The sequence below is a fragment of the Tachysurus vachellii genome, chromosome 7, assembly GCF_030014155.1.
Source record: "Tachysurus vachellii isolate PV-2020 chromosome 7, HZAU_Pvac_v1, whole genome shotgun sequence".
NCBI lineage: Eukaryota > Metazoa > Chordata > Actinopteri > Siluriformes > Bagridae > Tachysurus > Tachysurus vachellii.
The window spans coordinates 15,301,515-15,324,058 of NC_083466.1; the positions used below are offsets into that span (position 1 = coordinate 15,301,515).

The 22,544-nt window shown below is 35.0% G+C and overlaps 1 protein-coding gene and 2 pseudogenes across 3 annotated transcripts in view; 1 reads left to right on the plus strand and 2 right to left on the minus strand.

Annotated features, from left to right (window-relative positions):
* The window catches only part of LOC132848677 (uncharacterized), an 11,945-nt gene extending 1,019 nt beyond the window's left edge, over nt 1–10,926 (plus strand). The window contains exons 3-25 of one of the 3 annotated variants that reach the window (XM_060874603.1): nt 737–864; nt 963–1,033; nt 1,156–1,278; nt 1,366–1,461; nt 1,981–2,109; nt 2,313–2,444; nt 2,524–2,546; nt 2,684–2,715; nt 3,009–3,052; nt 3,477–3,575; nt 3,805–3,891; nt 4,119–4,246; nt 4,409–4,661; nt 5,322–5,399; nt 5,720–5,861; nt 6,081–6,208; nt 7,310–7,479; nt 7,733–7,841; nt 7,950–8,012; nt 8,443–8,589; nt 9,414–9,497; nt 9,576–9,665; nt 9,861–10,926. In XM_060874603.1, the coding sequence (XP_060730586.1) occupies nt 737–864; nt 963–1,033; nt 1,156–1,278; nt 1,366–1,461; nt 1,981–2,109; nt 2,313–2,444; nt 2,524–2,546; nt 2,684–2,715; nt 3,009–3,052; nt 3,477–3,575; nt 3,805–3,891; nt 4,119–4,246; nt 4,409–4,661; nt 5,322–5,399; nt 5,720–5,861; nt 6,081–6,208; nt 7,310–7,479; nt 7,733–7,841; nt 7,950–8,012; nt 8,443–8,589; nt 9,414–9,497; nt 9,576–9,665; nt 9,861–9,944 (2,440 nt within the window). In that variant the 3' untranslated portion in view covers nt 9,945–10,926. The remainder of the gene's footprint in view (nt 1–736; nt 865–962; nt 1,034–1,155; nt 1,279–1,365; nt 1,462–1,980; nt 2,110–2,312; nt 2,445–2,523; nt 2,547–2,683; nt 2,716–3,008; nt 3,053–3,476; nt 3,576–3,804; nt 3,892–4,118; nt 4,247–4,408; nt 4,662–5,321; nt 5,400–5,719; nt 5,862–6,080; nt 6,209–7,309; nt 7,480–7,732; nt 7,842–7,949; nt 8,013–8,442; nt 8,590–9,413; nt 9,498–9,575; nt 9,666–9,860) is intronic. The other 2 variants (XM_060874604.1, XM_060874606.1) reach the window with 2 other exon arrangements.
* A 513-nt stretch (nt 10,927–11,439) lies between these two features.
* On the minus strand, nt 11,440–12,650 carry LOC132848675 (probable E3 ubiquitin-protein ligase RNF144A-A; annotated as a pseudogene).
* Nucleotides 12,651–17,930: 5,280 nt separating this feature from the next.
* Nucleotides 17,931–22,367, minus strand: LOC132848674 (uncharacterized; annotated as a pseudogene).
* Between the last annotated feature and the right edge of the window lie 177 nt (nt 22,368–22,544).

Here is a 22,544-nt window from a genome sequence, read left to right on the forward strand (position 1 = left end):
AAAAACATGCAGGTTCTGGTAGAACTGTCTTATTTTCAGATAAATACAAATTTAATTTATATGGATCTGATGGTAGTGTTTGCGTGAAGAAAGCCAGGGGAAGAACTGCAACCAAACTGCATTATATGCATCAAACGGCTGTTTATATATTTATTATTTTTTGTTATCTTGGCATAATAAGCATACAGTAGAAGTGAGCAAAAACATTTTAGATGCAAACATGCTGAAATCAGAATTAAAGATAGATTTTTTGTCAGAAGGATACCAAAAACGTACCGGCCAGTGTTTAAATAGAATACCTTGAAGACCCATGACCTAAATCAGTTTAGCATGCAAAGGAGCTGTAATAATGTAATCATTGTAATGTAATTTGGAGGAATTACTGAGCTGTTACAGTAAATAACTGACTCAGTGCCCAGATGTTGTCAAGAGGTTGTGTGAAGCAATAAATGGTAAACTAAATATTATAAAATCCCTGCAATCTTAATAGCATGGCTATTTAATAGCCAAATACATTTGTCTAAATATCTATTATTTGTGTATCTTTATACATAATCTATTTTTAGTAAATGTTTGATTGAAAGGTGTGCTTGGGTGTCTTTCTTTACGATAAATGCCTTACTTGTGCCTTACTTGACATGTTGTCTAATGCAGTTTAATGAATAAATTTATATGTGTGTCATTATAAATTATTGTGGGGGAAACATCATCTTCATGTCTTTTCTTTTTATGTTAGATTTGTACCAGATCAAAGAAACCCTGATAAGGAACGTTTGATGCAAGAACTGCAGAAGCTCTTTAAAGAGATGAAGAAAGGTGATTGTACACCTGAAGGGATAACTCAAAGGTTGGGCATCGCCAATGGTGAGTTAGTCCAATTGGTACAACTACAGGGAAAACTTAAAAACAGCTGCATTCTATTTGAATCAGTATTTGTTTTATCTGTGTTGTCATATTTTCAGCCTATGAACAGGAGGATGTAGTAGAATACTATCAGAAATCTCTAAAAGCAATTGGACCACAAAGTTCTAAGGTAGGATTATCCTCTTGAATGCTTACATCAAATACATCTCTCTTTTATTCATCTATTTAATATCTACTTGACTTTCAACAGTATTTTGCAGTATTGCATGTGACACAGTTGTGTTTTTACAGGTATTTGAAGGGAAAATGAGCAACAAAACGAAATGTATAAACGATCATATATTTGAAGAGGAGTTCCACTTTTTCACCATCCCTTTATCCATAGAAGCTGGACACAGTGAGGTCTTCAACGTGGTAAACTTTGTTTACGTTTGCCTATTTATCATAAATTATGTAAAACAAAGAGGAAGTGTGTTTTTTTATTTATTTAATTTTTTGCAGAACAATGGATTACACACTTTTTTTGAACGGATAAAGTTAGATGAAGACAACTGGTTGTATTGTAAACAATGTGGACAAAAAAATGAAACAGAGACTGTAAGTATTTCATTGGATGTCCTATGAGACACAAAATTAATGCAAATAGTTGGTGGGGTTTCTTGATTTGAAGGTTGTTACTGATAAATGTTGTGTACAGTCCAATCTGAGTACAATATGTTTTTTATACAAATTATTCCTCAATTTCATCTTCACTATACTGATCAAAGAAAATAAATTTGATCAATATTCTAACAGCAGCATGTCATGACCAAACATTTTGGTGTGCATGAAAATTTTAAGCAACATAACTTCAAACAAAATCAAGAGATTAAAAGGCTATTGTGCTTTTTAATGAGTAACCCTTTAATAGGAAGTTGCGCATAAAGCCAATAATATTAACCAGGGGTGATGAAAGACCTGAAATTTGACAAAGAATTTTGTGAACATATATACTGTATGATTTAGTGTACTCAAACATCATTTCTACACCACTTGAATGAATAAGGGTCATTGTGAATAATATTTGTGTCATTCCCAATTAAAATACACTTATTTCACACTTTATTCAATCCATAGTGGAATGAAATCAAGGACCTTCCAAAAATCCTGACTCTGTACCCAAAGAGGTTTTACTTTGACTACTACAAGATGAGGCCTGTGAAGAATCACTGTCCCATGGACATTCCCCTGCAACTTGTGATGAGTGTATGTTTTATCCTTCTTCAACCTACAAAAGATCTAAATGCAATGACATTCATCCATCCTTGGGTTGATGTATATCAATACAGATCAACATCAATACATTAATCCTGAATATATTGAAAACTTTACTTTTAACTCTTATTTTACACAAACATATACAGTACCACATTTTTTTTATACTTTTTGCACATACTCTTTTTTCACAGCCGAATTCGAAATATGATCTTTATGCAGTTATCAACCACATAGGAAATGAAAGTGGAGGGCACTACAATGCTGTCATCAAATCCTTCGAGGATGGCAAGTGGTACTGTTTTGATGACACTTCTGTCAGAGAGGTAATAAAATTACATTATTTAATTTGCTTTAATTTCTGCTGTGTATTGTATTTTGATTTAAGTCATGGTTTTCTGGCAGGATTCAGAGAGCTCTTTCAGACTGTGAGTACACTATAAGTATGGTTTCACATCTTAGCAGAAGAGTTTGTCTTATTATTTAATATTAATATCAGAAAAAAATTAATTTAGTCATTCTTGTGTATTTTAGACTGACCTTTGTGCTGTTTATGTTTTTTCAGTTCACGGCAGGCTTATTTGCTCATGTACAGAAGTAAGTGAGAAATTTCAGAATTCTCTATCATTATTGTTCATTCCTGTTATTTTATTACAGCTAGCAAACTAGTTCACTTTGCATTTGAAACAGATTTGATGTTTTAGGTGCACAGTGATCTGTATGACAGTCATCTGTATTGCAAAAGCAAGCAGTTTGAAAATGTAAGCAGCTGAAAAAAGGACTGCTTCTAGACTTACTGTGTGCAATATAATCACTATTTGAATTTGATATTAATCCTTATTCTATTCTTTAAATAATTCAATTTGTTGCTTTTATTTCCAATTGTTGAGATGTAGAGGTAGATAGGCTGAGCCCAGATGAGAAATCAACCAACGTAAGTACATAAAGATAAAATATTCCTTCTTTTAACTTTAATGAAATATATTTTAGCCCGACTTGTAAGGAATAAGACATGACGGAGCATACTATTATAGATAAATAATCAATAGGATAATTAGTCCTATTATCAAACTAAAGATGTTTTATAGCAGAAAATTTTTGTTCTTTTATTTCACTCATATTATTGCATTTTGCAGAACACTCATGAAACAATTTATGTACTGATATCATTTAAATTATTGCTTATATATACAGTCCTTCCCTCACCAGCCTTTTTGTTTTGTCTCTTTAGTACCTTGTCATGTTACTGAACATATACAAACTTCACTGTCTCCAGAACTAGAAAACATACTGTTTCTGGGGCTGAAGAGTGTAAAATAAATGTCTCTATACATTAACTTTACCATATATACATGCAGGAGTACTATGAGCTGGTCACTACGCTGCTGCAGAGGATCCAACACTTTATCTCTGTGTTTAAGGAGAGCAAGTTCCCCTCCAATTATAAGGAAACTGAGGTCCATTAAGAGCTCAATAAGACACAAACATTCACACAACATACACATATAGTTGCATGCACATATACTAATGTATTTAATTATTTAATAATACATTATATTTTTGTATATTATTATGTTATTAGACATTTAAAAGTAGCTCTTGATTATAGGTCAAGCTGATTCATATTACAAGCATTTTTAATGCAGCTAAATAGTGTGGATCAAAAAGTCTGTTTTGATGTTTCAGATCCTTTGTCACGAGTTTCTTGATTTTAAGAAGACACATCTGCCTGAAATTGAGGCTTACAAAAAACATTGTTACAAAACCTTTGAGGTAAATACCATGCAACCCACCCTCCCACCCACACCCACACACACACACACACAGTGTCAGTATTATCTATTAATTGATGTATATTTCTGATATAAAATTCCAATTATGGGCATTAAAGGATGTTACTGCCAAATGTGGAAATGTAGTAAAAGGGTTAAAAATCCTTTTTACACTGATATTCTACTTGACAATTTGTTTTTGTATCTTGCATCTTGCATCCTGTACAGGTTGCAGTGCAGGCTGGACAGATTAAGATTGCTCCCAGTTACCACCCCACCAATGTGGAGAAAGAGTGGTGTCAACTACAAACAGCCATAATTAAGCGACAGAGGCTGCTCACAAAGGAGTTTAAACAGTGAGACCAGCCCATACACAGTGTCTTCCTAATATTTCTTTATTTTTAAAAAAATTATTTTTCTCTGCAGTTTAGTCACCTGCCGATTCCAATCCCCCAGCCAGCTTTCCCCTGCAATATGACTTTTGTACTGATATTTTACTTACTGTATATTTTTGACAGGGTGTACTGTTTCCATCGCCATCTGGTAAAACAGTGCAGGGAGTTCAGTGTACCCCTAACACAGCCAGAGCTGGATAAAGCCAAGATCTGCTACATCCAGGACCTGTTGGTCTGTCTGGAGAATAAACAAATACAAATACAAAACATGGAGTGGGGAGCAGATCTACAGTCCAATGGATCCCATCTGGGCATCACACTACATCAGTCTATCATAGACTTCAAATCCAACATTGACCATGCTCATGCAGATGAGGTGTATTTGTTGTCTGTGTTGATTTCTTTATGGTGGTAAAATGTTCTTGTGGAAAGTTTTCATCTTTCTTGTATAAATCATAAAAACATAATTAGGAGTATACTGGTAAAAATAAACAAATATTTGATAAAGATATAATCTATGGTTCACCATTTATACCATAGCACTGCTGATTTATCAGTCATCAGAAGATGATTGCTTTTCTGTAACAGCATCTATGACAGGTGTGCAACTGTAAATAACAGCTTAATATTAATAAACTGTTATAATACATAAAAAGAGACGTTACTATAACATGATAACAGGAACTTAATTTCATTACAATGTGAAGCCGTTCATGCATTATTATATATTAAATGTATAAATCAATAAAATTATAATGCTAGTGTACAAAATTAATACATTAAAAATGCATGTATAACAACAATATAAACTGATAATACAAAATAAATTGTAATCTTTGGCAAACTGGACCATACTGTTATAAGAAAATAATCAATTTTAGAGTAATAACAGGAGCTCTAATTTGTTTTACATTTTCCTATAACAGCACACCCCCAAAGTACAGTATTTTATTCATTACTTTACCTGTTTTACAAGGACCTTTACAATAATGAGTAAAAAAATGTCTGAAATTCTGTCTTTATGTCATCTATATAGACTCAGTTAACCCCCGCAAATAGACAAGTATACAGATCTTATCTGGAAAAGCTGGACATGAAGTACAAAACACTTCTGGTAGGTCTTTTTCAGAAAGTGCATGCAGTTCATACACATGTCTCTTTTTTGGGAAGAACCACCATTTAGCTTAACAATGTTCTTATTCCATTAATCATTTCACTAAGATAACAAGAGTTTGCAGCAATATTAGGGGTTAATAAAAAATAATATATTGATACAGTGGACATCTCTTAATTTTGGTTTAAGGAAAATAGTGGATATAAATCTCATGGACAAAGATAATTAATCATATGTAAAAAAGAATCATGACTAATACATTTAAACCTGTTTAACATCTTGCTTGATATTTTTATTTGTTATTTATGTTTAAAAATCAGGAGCTTCATAAGACTAAGAAGAACTTGAAGCAGCACTGTCATAACTTTATGACCAATAGACAGGACTCTGAGCCTGGACTCTTTGGTGCAGATGAGTGCAAGAAGGCTGATTACAATAACCTGCCTCATTCACTGGAACAAGGTGAATAAGGATCAAGCTACTTGGACCATCAATTTCAAATGTATTACAATCCACATGACCTCTTAGAATGGCTTACTTAATATTGTTACAAAGAAAGTGTGGGGCTCTGTATAAAGATGAGGATTAACTAATTTTGCAATTCATGCATTTTTGACCATCTTTGAACATTTATCTCTGTTTTAACATATGTCCCATTTGACATGTGTCTTTTCTATTCAGCAGAGCATGATGAGTCTGTGTGTAAGAGTTACATCACTCGAATTAAAAGCTTTAGGCTGAGCCTGCTGAATTATGGGCCATATATCATCAGCTCCTTCAAGCAGACAGCTTTTGCCCAGGACACGAAGGTATGCTACACTGTATACTTGTGCAAATCTTATCTTTTAAAAAAAATGTTTGACAGTCTGGGAAAATTCTTTGGATGTCAATGAGATTGTTTATGCTTATAAATAGCTTTCTTCTGCATATAACACTGAGACCGTAACTTACAGGGGTAGAAAATGATAGAAAATGACCAGCTCACTTCAATAAAGAGCTTTTCTCCCTACATTCATACTGGCAATTAGATTAGAAAAAAGCAATTCTGTCCCTAGCCAATCAGAACCCTTCATATTTTGGCACAACTTAGGCCAAGTGGTCTATATATGATCATCATTCTGAATAAACTTCAAGAGGCCTTGCTGTTTTACACATCATCTCTTTTGCCAAATCTCCCAGGTGCTTGAGAGGAAGTATGCAGCATAAGTGTGCATGATAGGAAATATGACTCATATTGAATTTCTTAAAACGGAAAAAAACTAACATGAACAACTATAGTTAAATTCTTAATAATTAATTTATTTCTTAATTTAATTTCATTCATTTTATAACATCCCTTTCTTATAACTATCTCTGGAATAACCAATTGTCACATAATCACTTATTTCAAAACCTGTGCTGACTCACAGCAATTGACTCAATAGCTTAAATTAAAAAATTATGTTTGCTTTAGTGTTCAAATGCAGATTCACATACAGGCAGCAACATGCACATTAAGCAATATTTTTTTAGGTTTCCCCTGAAAAGATAGTAATGCCATGTAGCTGTTTTGAAATAGAAAATAAAACATACATTAGTGATTTCATACGTTAATAAAGTGAAATTTAGTTTCACATTTCTTTAAACAGCCTTAATGTCATTCTTTATGTAATAATTCATTATTTAAACAATTAATTTTTTTAGAAAGGTTTGGAACAGTAATTTACAGTAAAATATGGGGGTAAAATCTTAAAGAGAAATCTTTTGCAAATGTCAGTTGCAAACAAACTGTTATAGTGTATGGTATAAATATTAATAAAGTTAAAAAATGAAAACAAAAAATACATTTCTTAATTTTTCAATCATTTAATACAACTTTTATTTGAACAATAATGTACCTGCTTTTTTCCCTTATTTATTTCCCAAAACAGGAAATTCAGATTATGATGGAGAATAAAAAGAAAGAATTTGATACACTGATTGAAGAAACACTGACTTCTGTTCAGCAATCCACCTGTTCATATAATTTCCTTTGCTGGGAGATTGACTACACCTTGAAGGAGCTTGAGCATGTTTACTCTCTCTTCTATAACTACTGCAAGTTAGTCATTATATTTTACTATTTATCTTTACATTGTTATTTTGTAATAGACCAAGCTTTGCTTTATTTTAGGATTTAAATGAAAGGATGTTTCTTTTTAAGGTTTAGTGTTCAAAAAGTCATTTAATTCATGATGATTGATTGATTGATTGATTGATTGATTTATTGATTGGTTTTAAGTAGTAAGAGTTATATATAAAAATATTGTTCATGGTATTTTCATGGAAAAGTGTATTTACTTAAAAATACATAGCACACAAGATACTGGAGACGTTCACAAGAAATGTGAGAACCAGCTGTCTGATGTTCACAAAGTTCCCGCAAATGAGAAAGAAATGTCGTCCAACCAAGAACTGCTAAAGGTGCAATGTTAACATATAAAGGCTTGTAGAAATTATATTTACATAAACTCACATGATAGCTGAGCCTTTTTTGGATAGTAATAAACTTTTTTTTTCTCTCAATTCTAGAAAGTGTGCTCTGAAGTGAAGCCTGATGCGTCAGTGGAGGATGAGCTCTGTGATCCCATGCTGGTAAATAAGATTGTGCTACACAGAGAGAGCAAGGGTGATCACTATATGAGTTTTAATCACTAGATCAGAAGATCACTATATGTTCTTATGACTGGTGTGCATAGTAGTGCTTGGCTTTCTATCTTGCTCTGAAGATGAAAATTAATTTATGTTTATTTACAAGCTTAAGATTAAAATTATTGCATAACATTGTCTCTCTGCACATGTACACTAATCATTACATAATTGCTATTCAGGAGCTTTGAAGAAAGGAACTTTAAACCAGGGAATAATGTTGCCAAGGCTCCAGATTAATGTTTTATAAGAACTGTCCCAAAACTGTCCTAAAACTTTGTGTAAATATTCTATTTATTTTGTTTACAATAGTGTTAATTTTATTTCTTGCTTAATTTATTGAACTGCTGAAACAAAATAATCTGTGTATGCCCAGGGTCAGTTGCCTTGGCTGCAGGACTATAGACAGAGATATGAGCAGCGTGTTCAGTGGATTGCTGATGTCAAGCAAAGGCAGGAAAATATCCAGGACAAACCTGTCATTAATAACAAAGAACTTAAAGAACAGATGGCCGAGGGGAAGGTATGTAACGTATGTTCTCAATAAAGTGTGTTGTAAAGGTATGTTGTAGCCTAGTGGTTAAGGTGTTGGGCTACCAATTGGAAGGTTGTGAGTTTGGTCCCAAGTCCACCAAGCTGCCACTGTTAGGCCCCTGAGCAAGGCCCTAAACCCTCAGTTGTATTTAAAAAATGAGATAATGTAAGTTGCTCTGGATAAGGGCGTCTGCCAAATCCTGGAAATGTAAATGTAGTAAAGGTTGTTTGTCATGTTTGATGAATAAATCTGTACCACAGCACTGTTGAATGCTCAGACAGTGTTGTTTAAATTCCTGTTATAGCAGAACTGAATGTACTTTTGGCTGCAAGGTTTATGCACTTGTTTCTCTTAATATGTTGTCATTTCTATATTAATACAGCGCTTGTATTGTGGAAGCTCCAGAATATACTGATTAAAATGTGTAAATAATTGTATATACTGTATAGTTTTCTGTTTAAGAACATTTATTTAACATTTTTGGAGTCTCCAATGACAGTGCCTTGTAACAGTCAAAGGTATCACTTAAGACTTTCCATCATTTTGTGATCTCCAATTCCCCAGTAACATGAAAAATTGCAATGTTATGTTTTTAAAAAGGAAAGCTGTTAAGGGAATTACTGTCTTTAGCTTCTATAAAGTAAGTCATAACAGGATCTAACTTGTTTTTTTCGAAATTCTTGAAGATTATATGAACTGCTGTTTTTTAATTAACAAAGAAATTAACTGCCAGTAAACTGCTGTGGTGTAAGTGAAATAAAACACTTTGGGAAATGCTAATGTGCTGTATTTTGAACTACGATTTTGAACAGAAACTCCATGAGGAGATCATAAACAATGAGGACAAAATTAAGGATTTTGTGAAGTACGTTCTTGAGTGTGTTAAGAAAATAAAGGTAAGCATGATTTGTTAAAGCCATTTATTTAAACTAGATATCAAGATAGTAGCATATTTAAAACATGTTCTTTTCCAGGGTCATGAACATAACATGGAAAAATATAAAGCATCACTGAAGCCTTTGAGCTCCAAGATGGAGTCTGTTTCAAAAAGCATTATGCACGAGGTAATTTTACACTAATACCCATTTTTTTTGACATATCCATCTGTGTAACCTGTTCCGCTCATATTAAATGATTTGGTTCTTTGTTTGTTTTCTATCATGTATATATTTATACATATGATCTGCCATTGACTTGGGCTTGCTTTGGCTTTTAAATTTAATAATTCATATAAAAATATGCTGTGAAATCTTTTCCAGATTGTCACTCTCCAAACAAGCTACAATGAGGTGTTGATGCTGGCAATGAAGTTTAACATGTATATGCAACAATACTTGGAATAAAATATGAGTAAAATCAGCCTCCAACGGTAAACAATCAAGGCACATTCAATGCCTCACATGAATATTCACCCCACTGATTTTTTTTTGTTTATTTTGTAGTCATACACAAGAAAGTTTTTGTAAAATCTCAAAAGGAATTTTTTGCTATATTGGATATATTTTGGATTTTATGAGTTGCATACTCATGGGTTGGGTAAAAAAAATTCTTCAATATTTCTGTTTTTATTTTATGCAAAATAAATAAATAAATAAATAAATAAATAAATAAATAAATAAATAAATAAATAAATAAACAAATTCTGCCTTCCCTGTGTCCATCATGATGCAGGTCAGATCTTCACTCATGGTCATATATGTGAAACTTTGTGTGTGACAGAGAATTTAACTGTTAACTGATGTTTACTGTAACTGATCATTACAGATGATTCCTGTAAAGGGTGTGGCAAAGCAAAACTGAAAGTTACAAAGGCTGTTTTGGCAGTGTACCAACTATTATGTACCATGAATGCAATTTCATGACATGTTAATTTAATAGCATAGTTATAGCATAAGAAAAGGCCCATCAGCTGCTGGCATATAAATAATCTTTTGCTCATACTGTAGCCACATTCCTCCCAGATTAGAATAAGGTACATCATAATGTGGTAAATGCTTAGATACCCTTCTCATTGTGGGCATGTTGTATTTATGTTATCTAAAAAAGCTTTTTTTACTTTACATAATAAGGAGCAGCACCTGCGAGAAAATGTGTCACATTTCAAGTTTAGAAAATATAGCATGTGTTTTTTGGCAATCCATTTTACACCAAGGATTAGCAAGTGAGCTAGTTGATATAACAAAAAATGTAAACTAATAACAATAATGCTAATTTGTGTAGAATATCTGTATGGTTTAAATATAACTTGACATTGTAAAGATAAACTGGTCTATATGTAGCCTGATCAGCTGGATGGACTTTAATAAAAGTATATGACTGGTAAAATGTGTCACAGTTCAGTTTTTCATTCATAAGATTTATAAGAATGTTTCCAACTACAGAAACATTCTTTTTTTGTCAACAATAGCTAAAAAAAATCAGTAATATATATTTATTCTTGAGCAAAATTTTATATTATTGTCAACTACCTTAAGGCAAATGTTAGTTACATATAAGAAAAGCACTCAAATTATTTTTTTTAAAGTATCTTTATTATATATAGTTTTACAGGTTGCTTCATATGCTTTATATATGATCAGAAATAAATCAAAGTTAAAATAAAAACTCCATCTAACATTTGCTAATTTGCTTTAAAAAATAATAATAATTATAATAAAGGCAAATTTCAATTTTCAATTTTCAGCACAATTTAATATATATTTTTTGACAATTGTCAGGACATCTGTGCTTCTAATCATGTTGAATTTATAATGTATTTTATAGTATTATATAATATTAAATCTGTTATACTAAGCCAATATAAATATCAAGAAGGCTAAAAAGAAAGAAAGAAGCACTTTGTGATTTTTATTGTACTAAGATTTCAATGGCCTACTTACTCCAGGTTGGAATGGATGTTTGCCAAGGAGCTACACCATTTGAGCAAGGTTCAAAGTATGAGCTTGTTTTTAGACATTCAGCAGTGAGCTTTAAACAAGAAAAGCAGAATTCAACATTGCAGCGATTGCATATTATATTCTTACATCCTGTTGTGTCATGTTCAACCAAGTTTCCACATGTAGGACAAGCTCGCAGTCTAAGGGACGTTTTAGGTTTTGAACCTCAGGAAGGATTATTTTCACACTTGTCTGAGCGAGGTGCTCGCCCTTACCAGGTCTTCAGACACTGCCAGCAGAACTCAAACCTCTTATCGCCATCAGCTGTACAGATGGTGCAGAGTACACAGAGGTTCTCCAAATCCTGTCTCTCAACATATGATTTGCAACCAGGGCACTTAAAAAAAATTATAATTAGCACAATTTAGCATGACATACATCTTTAATTAGTTAGATTGAAAAAGGCCGATGAAAACAGATATTTGATAAAGTGAACTAGAAAAAGCTAATATGATTTTTTAACATACAACTTCAGTTTAATCTGACTACTTGCAAATCTCCACTCATCTACAAAACTAATACTAAAATTTAAGGCTTATTGCTAAAGGGCCCAGCAAATTTGAACTGGGATTCAAACTGATGACTTTCTGAGCACTGACCACTAGGCAACCACTGTTCGTATTTTTTAATCAAATTCATATTGATGTATTTTACTAAACCTCCTTTGGCAAGATACTTACTTGGTTGTATTCACAGTACATAGCTGCTGCCAGTTGAGCCATAGTCTCCTCAAAGTGACTCTGCTCCTCTTGATTCAGTACAGCAATCCTTCGCACTTCCAGGTACTTCCATTCGGCTCCACACTTAGTTGTTCCCTCCGTCAGAGCTGGACACAGGAACATTTACTGGCCCTGAATGCACAAAACTCGGGCAAATTCACAAACCTTTCGGGCAAATTCACAAACCTAGAAATTGCTGATTTAATAGCTCACCTGATCAAGTTGACTGCGGCAATAGGCCGTAAGAGATTGTGATGAGACGACATGACCACAGGACATCTCTATTCTCATTATGTTGGGATCATCATCAAGTGCTGAGAAAGGCAAATGAAGATGGTACAAATAAAAAGACCAACACACACACACACACACACACACACACACACACACACACACACACGTTGACTTTCTAAACTATGAATATAGCGACATCCCAAATAATGCAGTTTCAATGTGCATTCACATATTCTAATTGAATTAGTGTAACAGGGGATTCCAAGCTTGAAGCTATAACTCTTAACCAGCTATTGCATAATAATGATCCAGAGTAAATAAGAAGTAATAACATAGTAGATTACTTATGTTCTGTCATCCTTTCGATTAACAAATTTCAGTTGTCAGATCAGTTACTAATGTTCTGTTGTACATAGGTGAGCGTGTCCTGATATAGGATGGCCCCTAGGCCCCTTTCAGATGCGTCAGGGTGGAGCTTGAAGGGTAAGTTGAAGTCCGGATATGCCAGTATAGGTGGGCTTTTTAACATAATTAGTTCTTCCAGGATCTGTTGGTGGTCCCTGGTCCATTCTACTGGAGATCTGGAGGGAACTTGTTGGCCTTTAGCTTTCTTCTTGCTATGAGTGTCCCATGTTGTCCCAGGCTTGGCATGCATCAGCTCATACAAGGGTTTTGCTACCCTGGAGAAGTCTTGAATGAAGGCACGGTAGTAGCTGAGGAACCCAAGCTGCCTCCTCACATCACCCACTGTCTGAGGAGTCTTGGTCGTTAAGGATCTGACAGCCTCAAGGTCCCTAGGGTCTATCCGTACTCCTTTGGCTGACACCAGCCATCCGACGTACCTGACTTCACTCCGGAACATTTCACACGTTTCAGCTTTACACCATGATGCTGGAGGGCCCTCAACACTATACGGACACTCTCAACATGCTCTTCAAAGGACCTTGCATAGCATCATCTAAATACGGAATACAGCACTCATCTCTGAGCAAATCAAGCATTTCTTCCATACTGCTTTCGAAGGCAGCAGGCGCATTGGACAATCCAATGGGGATTCGGACCCACTCATAAAGCCCCCAGGGTGTTATGAATGCTGTCATGTGTCTGGACCCTTCTGTAATGTACCCCTGGTGGTATGCTTTGACTTGGTCGAGAATGCTGAACCAAGAGTAACTCCCAAGGGTGTCAATCAGTTTGGATCTTGCTGTCTGCCTTGGCTCACTTGTTTTTCCAGACTCCACCAGCTGCTTCCTTGCACGATCCACCATTATTTCACTCTCTGTTGTCCCTTCCGTGGTAGCCTTGACCTCAGGATAAAGACAGTGCCCACAGATTGCCTGGCACACTCCCTCTTGTCTCGTTGCTCCATGGATGTAGCAGCCACCAGCCTCTAGCCCCAACGCCACCTGGTCCCTACGGTTCTGGAATCTTTGTATCCACCTCCTAGCGTCACATGGAGTGGATCCTGGACGAGCCCCCAAGAATCTGTTGCAGGCCTACGGAGACCTGTCAGACAGATTACTATAAAAACAGGATAAAATGAACAGAATGGGAGAGTCCCGTCTGCGCTTTCACAGCGCCTCTGTTGGTATGAAGGAGCATACGCAGTTCACCAGTCCGTACCTCCCCAGTCCGTTCGCAACTCTTGGGCCGGGCCAGAATATCAAAATAAGGGTCCCTTTTTTTGCTCTATATAAATCAATATACATTTTTAATTTGCACACTGCATAAAAATAATGTAATCATTAAACTTATAACAATATACAGATTCCAGAGAAAAAAAACACAATTGTATACATACTTTGTGTGTATCCCACAACCCTGAACTTTATCTTTTGCTTCCTACAAATCATACAGTTTATCAAAAATATGCTGGGAACATGCAACAGCATTTAAAAACATTCTAAATAAAAACAGTCTAAATTTAAAATCGAAATTCTCACTAGATTAAGACAGACTATGAGCATTTTTTTATTTTATAAAAAAAATATGCTTTGTGACAAATTTGCAACAATTTGCAATGACCCAAGCTTGCTCTGGTATGACAGGCATCTTCTGTCCTTGTAAATGGAAGGGTATAAGAGCATAAGAGTATAATAAAAAGGAAAAAATATAAAGAAAGGTCTTACAAAGTTAAAAAAATAATTTGTACAAGACTGGAAAGTGCCTGGCCCATTCCCCCAGATGTGGATTACTTTAACAGATTTGAATATATTTGAATATTCAAATATAAATATTGAATGAGTGTGTGTGTGCCCTGCGATGGGTTGGCACTCCGTCCAGGGTGAATCCTGCCTTGATGCCCGATGACGCCTGAGATAAGCACAGGCTCCCCGTGACCCGAGGTAGTTCGGATAAGCGGTAGAAGATGAATGAATGAATGAATGAATGAATGAATATAAATATTTGTCTTATCTAAATGTGGACTATATGGTGTCCAAAGACTGATCTGTTTTAAGGAAAACATAAACCACTGCAGTTGCTCTTAGGCTTTTTACATTTGTTAAAAAAAAAAATAAGAAGAAGAAAAAAGTCAAGAGTATCGCAGGACTTTAAATCGTTTATTATTATTATTGCACACAGGTTTTGTAGTTACCATTTGTGGTTATTTTGTGCCAACTTTAACTACAGAAGGTGAAAAGTGAACTGTAAATATTTGAGCTCTGATTTTGTGTAGCAGTATAAAAAAAAGCGAAAATGTTGTTTTGAATGGTTGAATGGTATACTTACTGTATATGTAATACATGACCTTATGTTTATTTCTGCCTGCCTGTTCTGTTAATGTTAGCAGACATTGGGCATTCATGATTATGCCGTAGTTTTGGGTGTAGATAGTAGTTCCACAGAAAAAAAACAAAAAACATTTTAGTAAATGTTTTAGTGAATGACAATTTTATAACTGATTGAGTGTATACCGAAGAAAACATCCTTATCTTTAATTTTAGCTATTTTAGCTATATATTGAATTAAATGTACCAAAGAATATTTCGTATTTATTATTAAATTTATATTCAAATTTTAATCTGCTTTATGTGTTCATCACAATCCAGGTCAGTTCTTCAATCAGTTTTAGAACACCTATTAAAAGGCAGAATTTCATATCACCTGACTGAGGGAAATTTCACTTGTCAGCTGATGTTTACCATAACTGATAATTACAGATGATTACTGTAAATGGTGTGCAAAGCCAAACTGAAAGTTACAAAGTTTTAGTGTGGTTTTAATGTGTACATGCCCCTCCCATTGTGGGTATGTTGTACTTGTCATCAAAAAATATTTTCACCTTGCAAAATAAGCACCAGTAAGCTAGCTGATATAACAAGAAGTGTAATAAAAATACAAAAATGTTGGTCAAATGTCTATATGGTTTAAATTTAATGCTGATGAATTCTACAGGTCTCTTAGTATTCATTCATTCATTCATTTTGTACCGCTTATCCGAAATACCAACTACCAAATACCATCCGAGTGCCAACCCATCGCAGGACACACACACAAACACTCTCATTCACTCACGCAATCACACACTACGGACAATTTTCCAGAGATGCCAACCTACCATGCATGTCTTTGGACCGGGGGAGGAAACCAGAGTACCCGGCGGAAACTCCCGAGGCATGGGGAGAACATGCAAACTCCACACACACAAGGCGGAGGCGGGAATCGAACCCCCAACCCTGGAGGTGTGAGGCGAACGTGCTAACCACTAAGCCACCTTGCCCCCTGGTCTCTTAGTATATCTGAGTAAACTGGTTATGCAGCCTGATCAGCCTTTAATAAAAATGTATGAATGTTCCAGTGTAAATTTGATACAGACTGCCTGTGAAGACAGTCTATAGCAAATTAACACTGGAGCATTCATACATTTTACAATGCAACATTCATGCACATTCATGCACATTGATGTATACCTACCTCTTTACATTCATGAAATCATTCAGATTTCATGAATGTAAAGAGGTAGGTATACATCAAGATTCTCTTCTGCTCTGGCACCGAGGTGGTGGAACTTCTCCTAGATGTCCATACAGCTGAGTAACTGGCTATCGTCAAATGAGGAGTTAAGACCTAACTTTTCCTGAAACGCATAAACTAGCACTTTATTTTCCATGTTTATGTATTTAAAAAAGACGTGACCTAGTGAACCAGTGTTGATGTATTTATTGATGGAGACTTCAAAGCACTTGTGTACATCGCTCTGGATAGAGACGTCTGCCAAATGTCGTAATTGTAAAAAAAAACTATCAGTATATGTTGTTCATGGCCACATTAAAAAAGGAAATCTCTGACAGGCACAATAACTGTTTCAACAATAAATACAAGGTTTTGGAATCTGGAATTTCTGTGGCTAATACATAATTTGTAAAAGATACCAAAAATACAAACTGTCAAATTGTTACCTGATAAATATTTCATCTGATTTAATTTCTCTATGCTGTATGTATGCAGTGCTCATTTGGTTTCTATGCACTACACTGCAAAATATCACTAAAGACAAACAATTTGTGTCCATCAGGATGCCTGAAAGATGTTAATAATCCCTTATGCAGGTCTGTTTCTCAATCATGACCTGAGAATATTACCACCCAGCATATTTATTCAACTCATTGGCACATTTACAAAACTGAACTTGGTTGAACTTGGTGAGTTATAGAAAGGAAACCCCCAAAATGTACAAGGTAGCTGTACTCAAGAAAAAAGATTGAGAATCTACACTAAATCTTAATTGAAATTGTTTTATTACTGATAGGATGACATTGAATACCTTCTCTGATCTACTGATGACAAGATTTTATTGTACATTCACCTTTATAGACAGTTCAGGATATTACACATGCATCTTGTTTATCCAACAAGGAAATGTTCTCACTGCACATATTCCACAATGGGTGTAGTAGCATTCATTGATGGTAATTCCACATATATCTCTGGTGATGTTTAACAATGAAGGATGATAACAGTAAAAAGTGTGCCAACAATGTACCAGGTATTTCATTTCACTGTATGTCAATATAGTGACAAAAGGCCTAGTGCTGGCTGATATAATCATGTTTCACTCAGATAGTTGCATGGGTCTTAACTTTTTTGAGAATGACAAGAAGTGGCCAACAATAATGTAATGTTAATTTTTCTGCACAATGTATGCTTTATATAGTTTGGGTGGTTTGAAAGGGCCTTAAGTTATAGCTGAATTCATTTGGTCTTTGTCCAATCTGACCAGTCAAAATGCCTTTCTCAGTGTTCTCTATCACTGAAAGTCATTTTAATTGCTATGGCAATAAACTCGTTAAAACAAAACCTTGAAAATTCCATAATCTAAAGGCAAATTACAGAAAATATGTATTCATAGTGAATTGAATGATTTTAAAAAAGGAAATGGTTTCTGAAAACAGAGAAATAAGATTCTGTATGGAGGTGCTTATAGACACTAAGAACACCATGCAAGGAAACTGATCATTTTTTATTCATTAGAAACTTGACAGCATAACTGTATATGAATTTATGTGTCTACATGAACTACATAGCATATCCATAATCTTTACCCTCCTTCAATTCTAATTTTTATTTACCAGTGTCTAAATAACAGTTGTGTGGTATTCACCAACTTCTACAAAACCACAATCCAAAACAAGACAACATTGAGAGACAGTGGATGGGAATAAATAAGTACACCCTTCTTACTTAGAGATGATGTAGTGGTATCTTAAAAGAGCTCTGTATAAACAAATTCCCTCAAACATCATTCATTCATTCATTCATTCATTCATTCGTTCATTCAATCATTTTCTACCGCTTATCCGAACTATTCTTGGGTCACGGGAAGCCTGAAGCCTGGAATCTCAGGCGTCATTGGGCATCAAGGCCTCAAACATCATTCATTCATTCATTCATCTTCTACCGCTTATCCGAACTACCTCGGGTCACGGGGAGCCTGTGCCTATCTCAGGCGTCATTGGGCATCAAGGCCTCAAACATCAATGAATGTAAAATTTAAAAAATATAAAATTGTAGTAGGGTTTACTTTCTGTTATTCATTTTGTATATTATTAGTAAGTATTGTAAGTATTTTGTATATTATTAATCTATTAAGTTATTCAAAAACAATTAAGCTATACAATAACTGTGCTTTTTGGTGTTTATTTTGTGGCAAGATTTCAATGACCTACTTTCTCCAGGTTGGAATGGATGTTTGTCGTGGTGCTACACCATCTGAGCAAGGTTCAAATTGTGAGCTTGTTTCTAGACAATCTTCAGTTTCAAAGCAGAATTCAATATGCGATTACATATTATATTCTTACACCCTGATCTGTCATGCTCTATCAGGTTTCCAAATGTTGGACAAGCTAGCAGTGAGGGACATACTATGTCTTCAACTTCATTAAATTAATGCAGTTTCTGTTGCCACACTTGTCTGAGCGAGGTGCTGGGCCTTTCCACGTCTTCAGACACTGCCAGCAGAACTCATACCTCTCACCAGTATCTGAGGTACAGATGGTGCAAAGTACACACAGGTTGGTCAAATCTTACCTCTCAACATATGAACTGCACCCAGGGCACTTAAACAAAAACAGAAACACAAATTAATATGAAATTCCTCTAAAACTAGTTAGATTAGTAAGAATAGCTCAGAATATGCATGACTGGTGAACTGTACTTTGTTCTGTTAGATGATCAGATGCAAGTATTGTGTAAATAATTACACAAATAAGTGCAAATTTATGCCCTTGAAACAAAATTATACAATAATTGAAGTTTGTGGTCCACCCCTTCTTGCAAGCTAATGTAAATTTTATTTTATTCCTCAACAATTTTTTTGACATATCCCCATATTCTCGTACAATTTCCCAGAGAAGTTTTTGAACCCAGCATTTCTCCATCTTTTTTACACTAATCCTTTCCATGGTATCTTAATCAATACAATTTAAGTAAATAAATAAGCTGTGGCTTTCAAGCTATGATTAATTGGTATTAACGGGGCCAAAATGTGTCAATAAAACATTCCCCACATAATTTCACTTCCACAAGCCTGGGCTGTTGTCACAAGCCAGGGTGGGTCCATGGATCCATGTTACCACCTGTAAGTCTCAGTAGACATCCAGATTCATCAGACCAGGCTACGTTTTTCTAGTTTTCTGCTTCAGCTGTCCAGTTTTGGTAAGCCTACCTCAGTCACAGCTTTCTGTTCCTGGCTGATAGAAGAGGAACCTGATGTGGTCTGCTGTTGTAGTCTAACTGCATCAAAGTTTAGATGTATTGTGCTTTCCGATGTGCTTTTCTGCTCATCACAAATTTTCAAACCATACCCTCTGGCATCAACAATCATGCACCAACAATCATGAAATCACATTTTCCCCATTCTGATGGTTGGTGTAAGCATTACCTGGAGCTGCTGGGTTATATCTGGACGACTTTATGATTTGTACTGCTGCCAAATGATTAATAATTGCATGAGCAAGTAGGTGTACATGTGTTTCTAATAAAGTACTCAGTGAGTGTACAGTATATATAAATATAGCTTATTTCAGCTTGTGAGCTTATTTCATAAAGTAGACTACTTACTGTATTGAATTCACAGTACTTAGCTGCTGCTAGTTCTGCCATTTTCTCTTCAACGTGGTTCTGCTCTTCTTGAGTCAGTAAAGCAATCCTCTGCACTTCCATGTATGGCCACTCAGCCCCACAGGTATCAGTTCCCTTTTTTATAGCCGGGCATGGGAACTTGTAATGACCCTGGATGCATAAAATTAAGACTGATTATGTTTGTCCAACAGAATTATGATATTTTATTTGTTCATTACAGATGAGGTAACACAATTTTATGAAGCAATCATTTTGTACCAGACTGCAAAGTTTCACCAGAAATTGTCCAAATCCTTGTCAGGATCACGCCCGGACTTTTTAACTGTCAGAACATATAGTGGGTGTGTTCCAGAAGTCTATTGTTCCATATGCCCTTGTTTACGTATTGTGGTCACGTGTCTGCCCCGCCCTTGTCTATTCCTTGCTGCCTAAGCACACCTGTTGTTCATGTGTCTAATTGTCTTCCTATTTTTCTTTGTATCGTCTGTGTGTGCTCTGTTATGTTGGTCTGTCGAATTTCGGGTTTGTGTTTTGTTTTTATAATAATTCATGTTTTTTAGCTATCCCCATGTTTGGGTCTTAATTTTATCCACGAAGACACCCCCATTTTCTGACAATCCTATTTATTACTGTATACATAAAGCTTAGCAGGCTGTCCTGTTATTGTTTTTATTAAGCGATTATGGTGCAGTGAAGTGGAACAAGGTCTCTTATCATTGTACAATATTTTGTTAGCTTTGTTTGCCGGCAATATTATAAACAATCTATAGTTCACTGCATAAGTATACACCTTTTTGAACTTTTATAGTGTTACATCTTGTAACTAAAATGAACTTAACTGTAACTTCTCCTAGCAGATGTCTAGCAGTTTTCAACATCTGGATCCTGATTTTTTATTTGTCTTGGAAAAATTGCAATGTCAGATTAAATGTAAACCCCTGAACTATTGCTCACCATTGGTTCTTGGCCATTTTAACTTATCCAAGTTTTTTCCCTTTTAACTGGAGTGTTTTAAACTCTGTTATAGCTTTTGCATTCTCAAGTATCTTATAAACACAAACAGAAACAAGTTTTCTTCTAGGATTGCAGTGTATTGCATTGTCTCTATCTAACTTGTCCTCAATTTTAACCAGGTTTCTCAGAAGCTGCTGAGGGAAAGAATCCCCTTAAATGATGCTGTCACTAATATAATTCACTTTGAGAGTGGTGCACTGAGTGATGAGCAGTGTGGAGTTTCCAGCATTTATAACTTTGCAAAAAATATACATAATACATTAAGCAGACCATTTCAACAAAAAAAGGACTTTTAGTACCCCCACCTGATCCAGAAGCCTGCGACAGTATAGGCTGTGAGGGATTCCGGTGTGACAGCATGTCCACATGACATTTCTAATCTCTGGGTGTTGGGATCATCATCAAGTGCTAAGTGAATACATATGAGCATGTAAGGAGATCGTGCTAAATGTGATGATGATATATTTAACAATCTTGACATTTATTTTCCAATTAGTATTTTAGTTACTGTCAATATTTTCATTGTTATAGGTTATCTAAAGGAATTAAAAGGATTTTAATCTCAACACAATGTGCTTTAACCGTCAAAAACAGGAAAAGACTGCTATTCTAATTTCTGTTTAGATGATTTTTAGATTTATAGTGTTCCAAATATTTTATGTTGAGAATTGTTCCTACCTGTACTACAAGTTATGTTCATTTTTATTTATTTAATTATTTTATTTATATCTTATTTAAATCTTAAAACAATCCATGGCAGTCAAACAAAATAAACGTGAGCTTAGATTTAATTAAATAAACTTAATGGGAGACGCTTAATGGGAAGCCTGAACTGAAACAAAAACTACACATATCCTTGTTAAAAGAAAATGAATAAAGTGTAAAAACAAATAAATAAATAAAATAAAGTAATTATAAATTGTAAATACTCTTGCTTACTTACTAATGTCATCTGGTCGAGTAACAAATTTCAGGGTGCTATCTTTAGGATTGTGACGCCTTCTTTGTTCCATCTTCGTCCGATCAGCTACTGATTTCCTGTCGCCTGCTTGACTGTTTAACTTTCGCATTGTCTGTCAAGCTGCTTGCAAAATATCAGCGGGGTGGAGCTACTAATAAAGAGTACAAGGCAGATATTGAATTGACGTATGTTTTGGTTATAAGAACTGTTCATTTTCAACTGGTATTTTAAATAATCTCGGATCTGACGACGGTATTTTTGTGACTAAGGGCTGACTTTCTCAAATGCATCGTGAAGGATATATAAGACAGTGCTGTAATTTGTGTGTACCTACACTGTAATTGTAGTACCTGTGTAGAAGTACCGAAAGGATTAATTAAATAATGACAGAGAACGCTGCAGTGATGGCTTCCGTGACGGTGTATTAATTTAGAATGAAGCGCATCGGGGGTGTCACCTAGTGGCGCGCGCGATGACGTCATCACGCAGGTGTGTCAA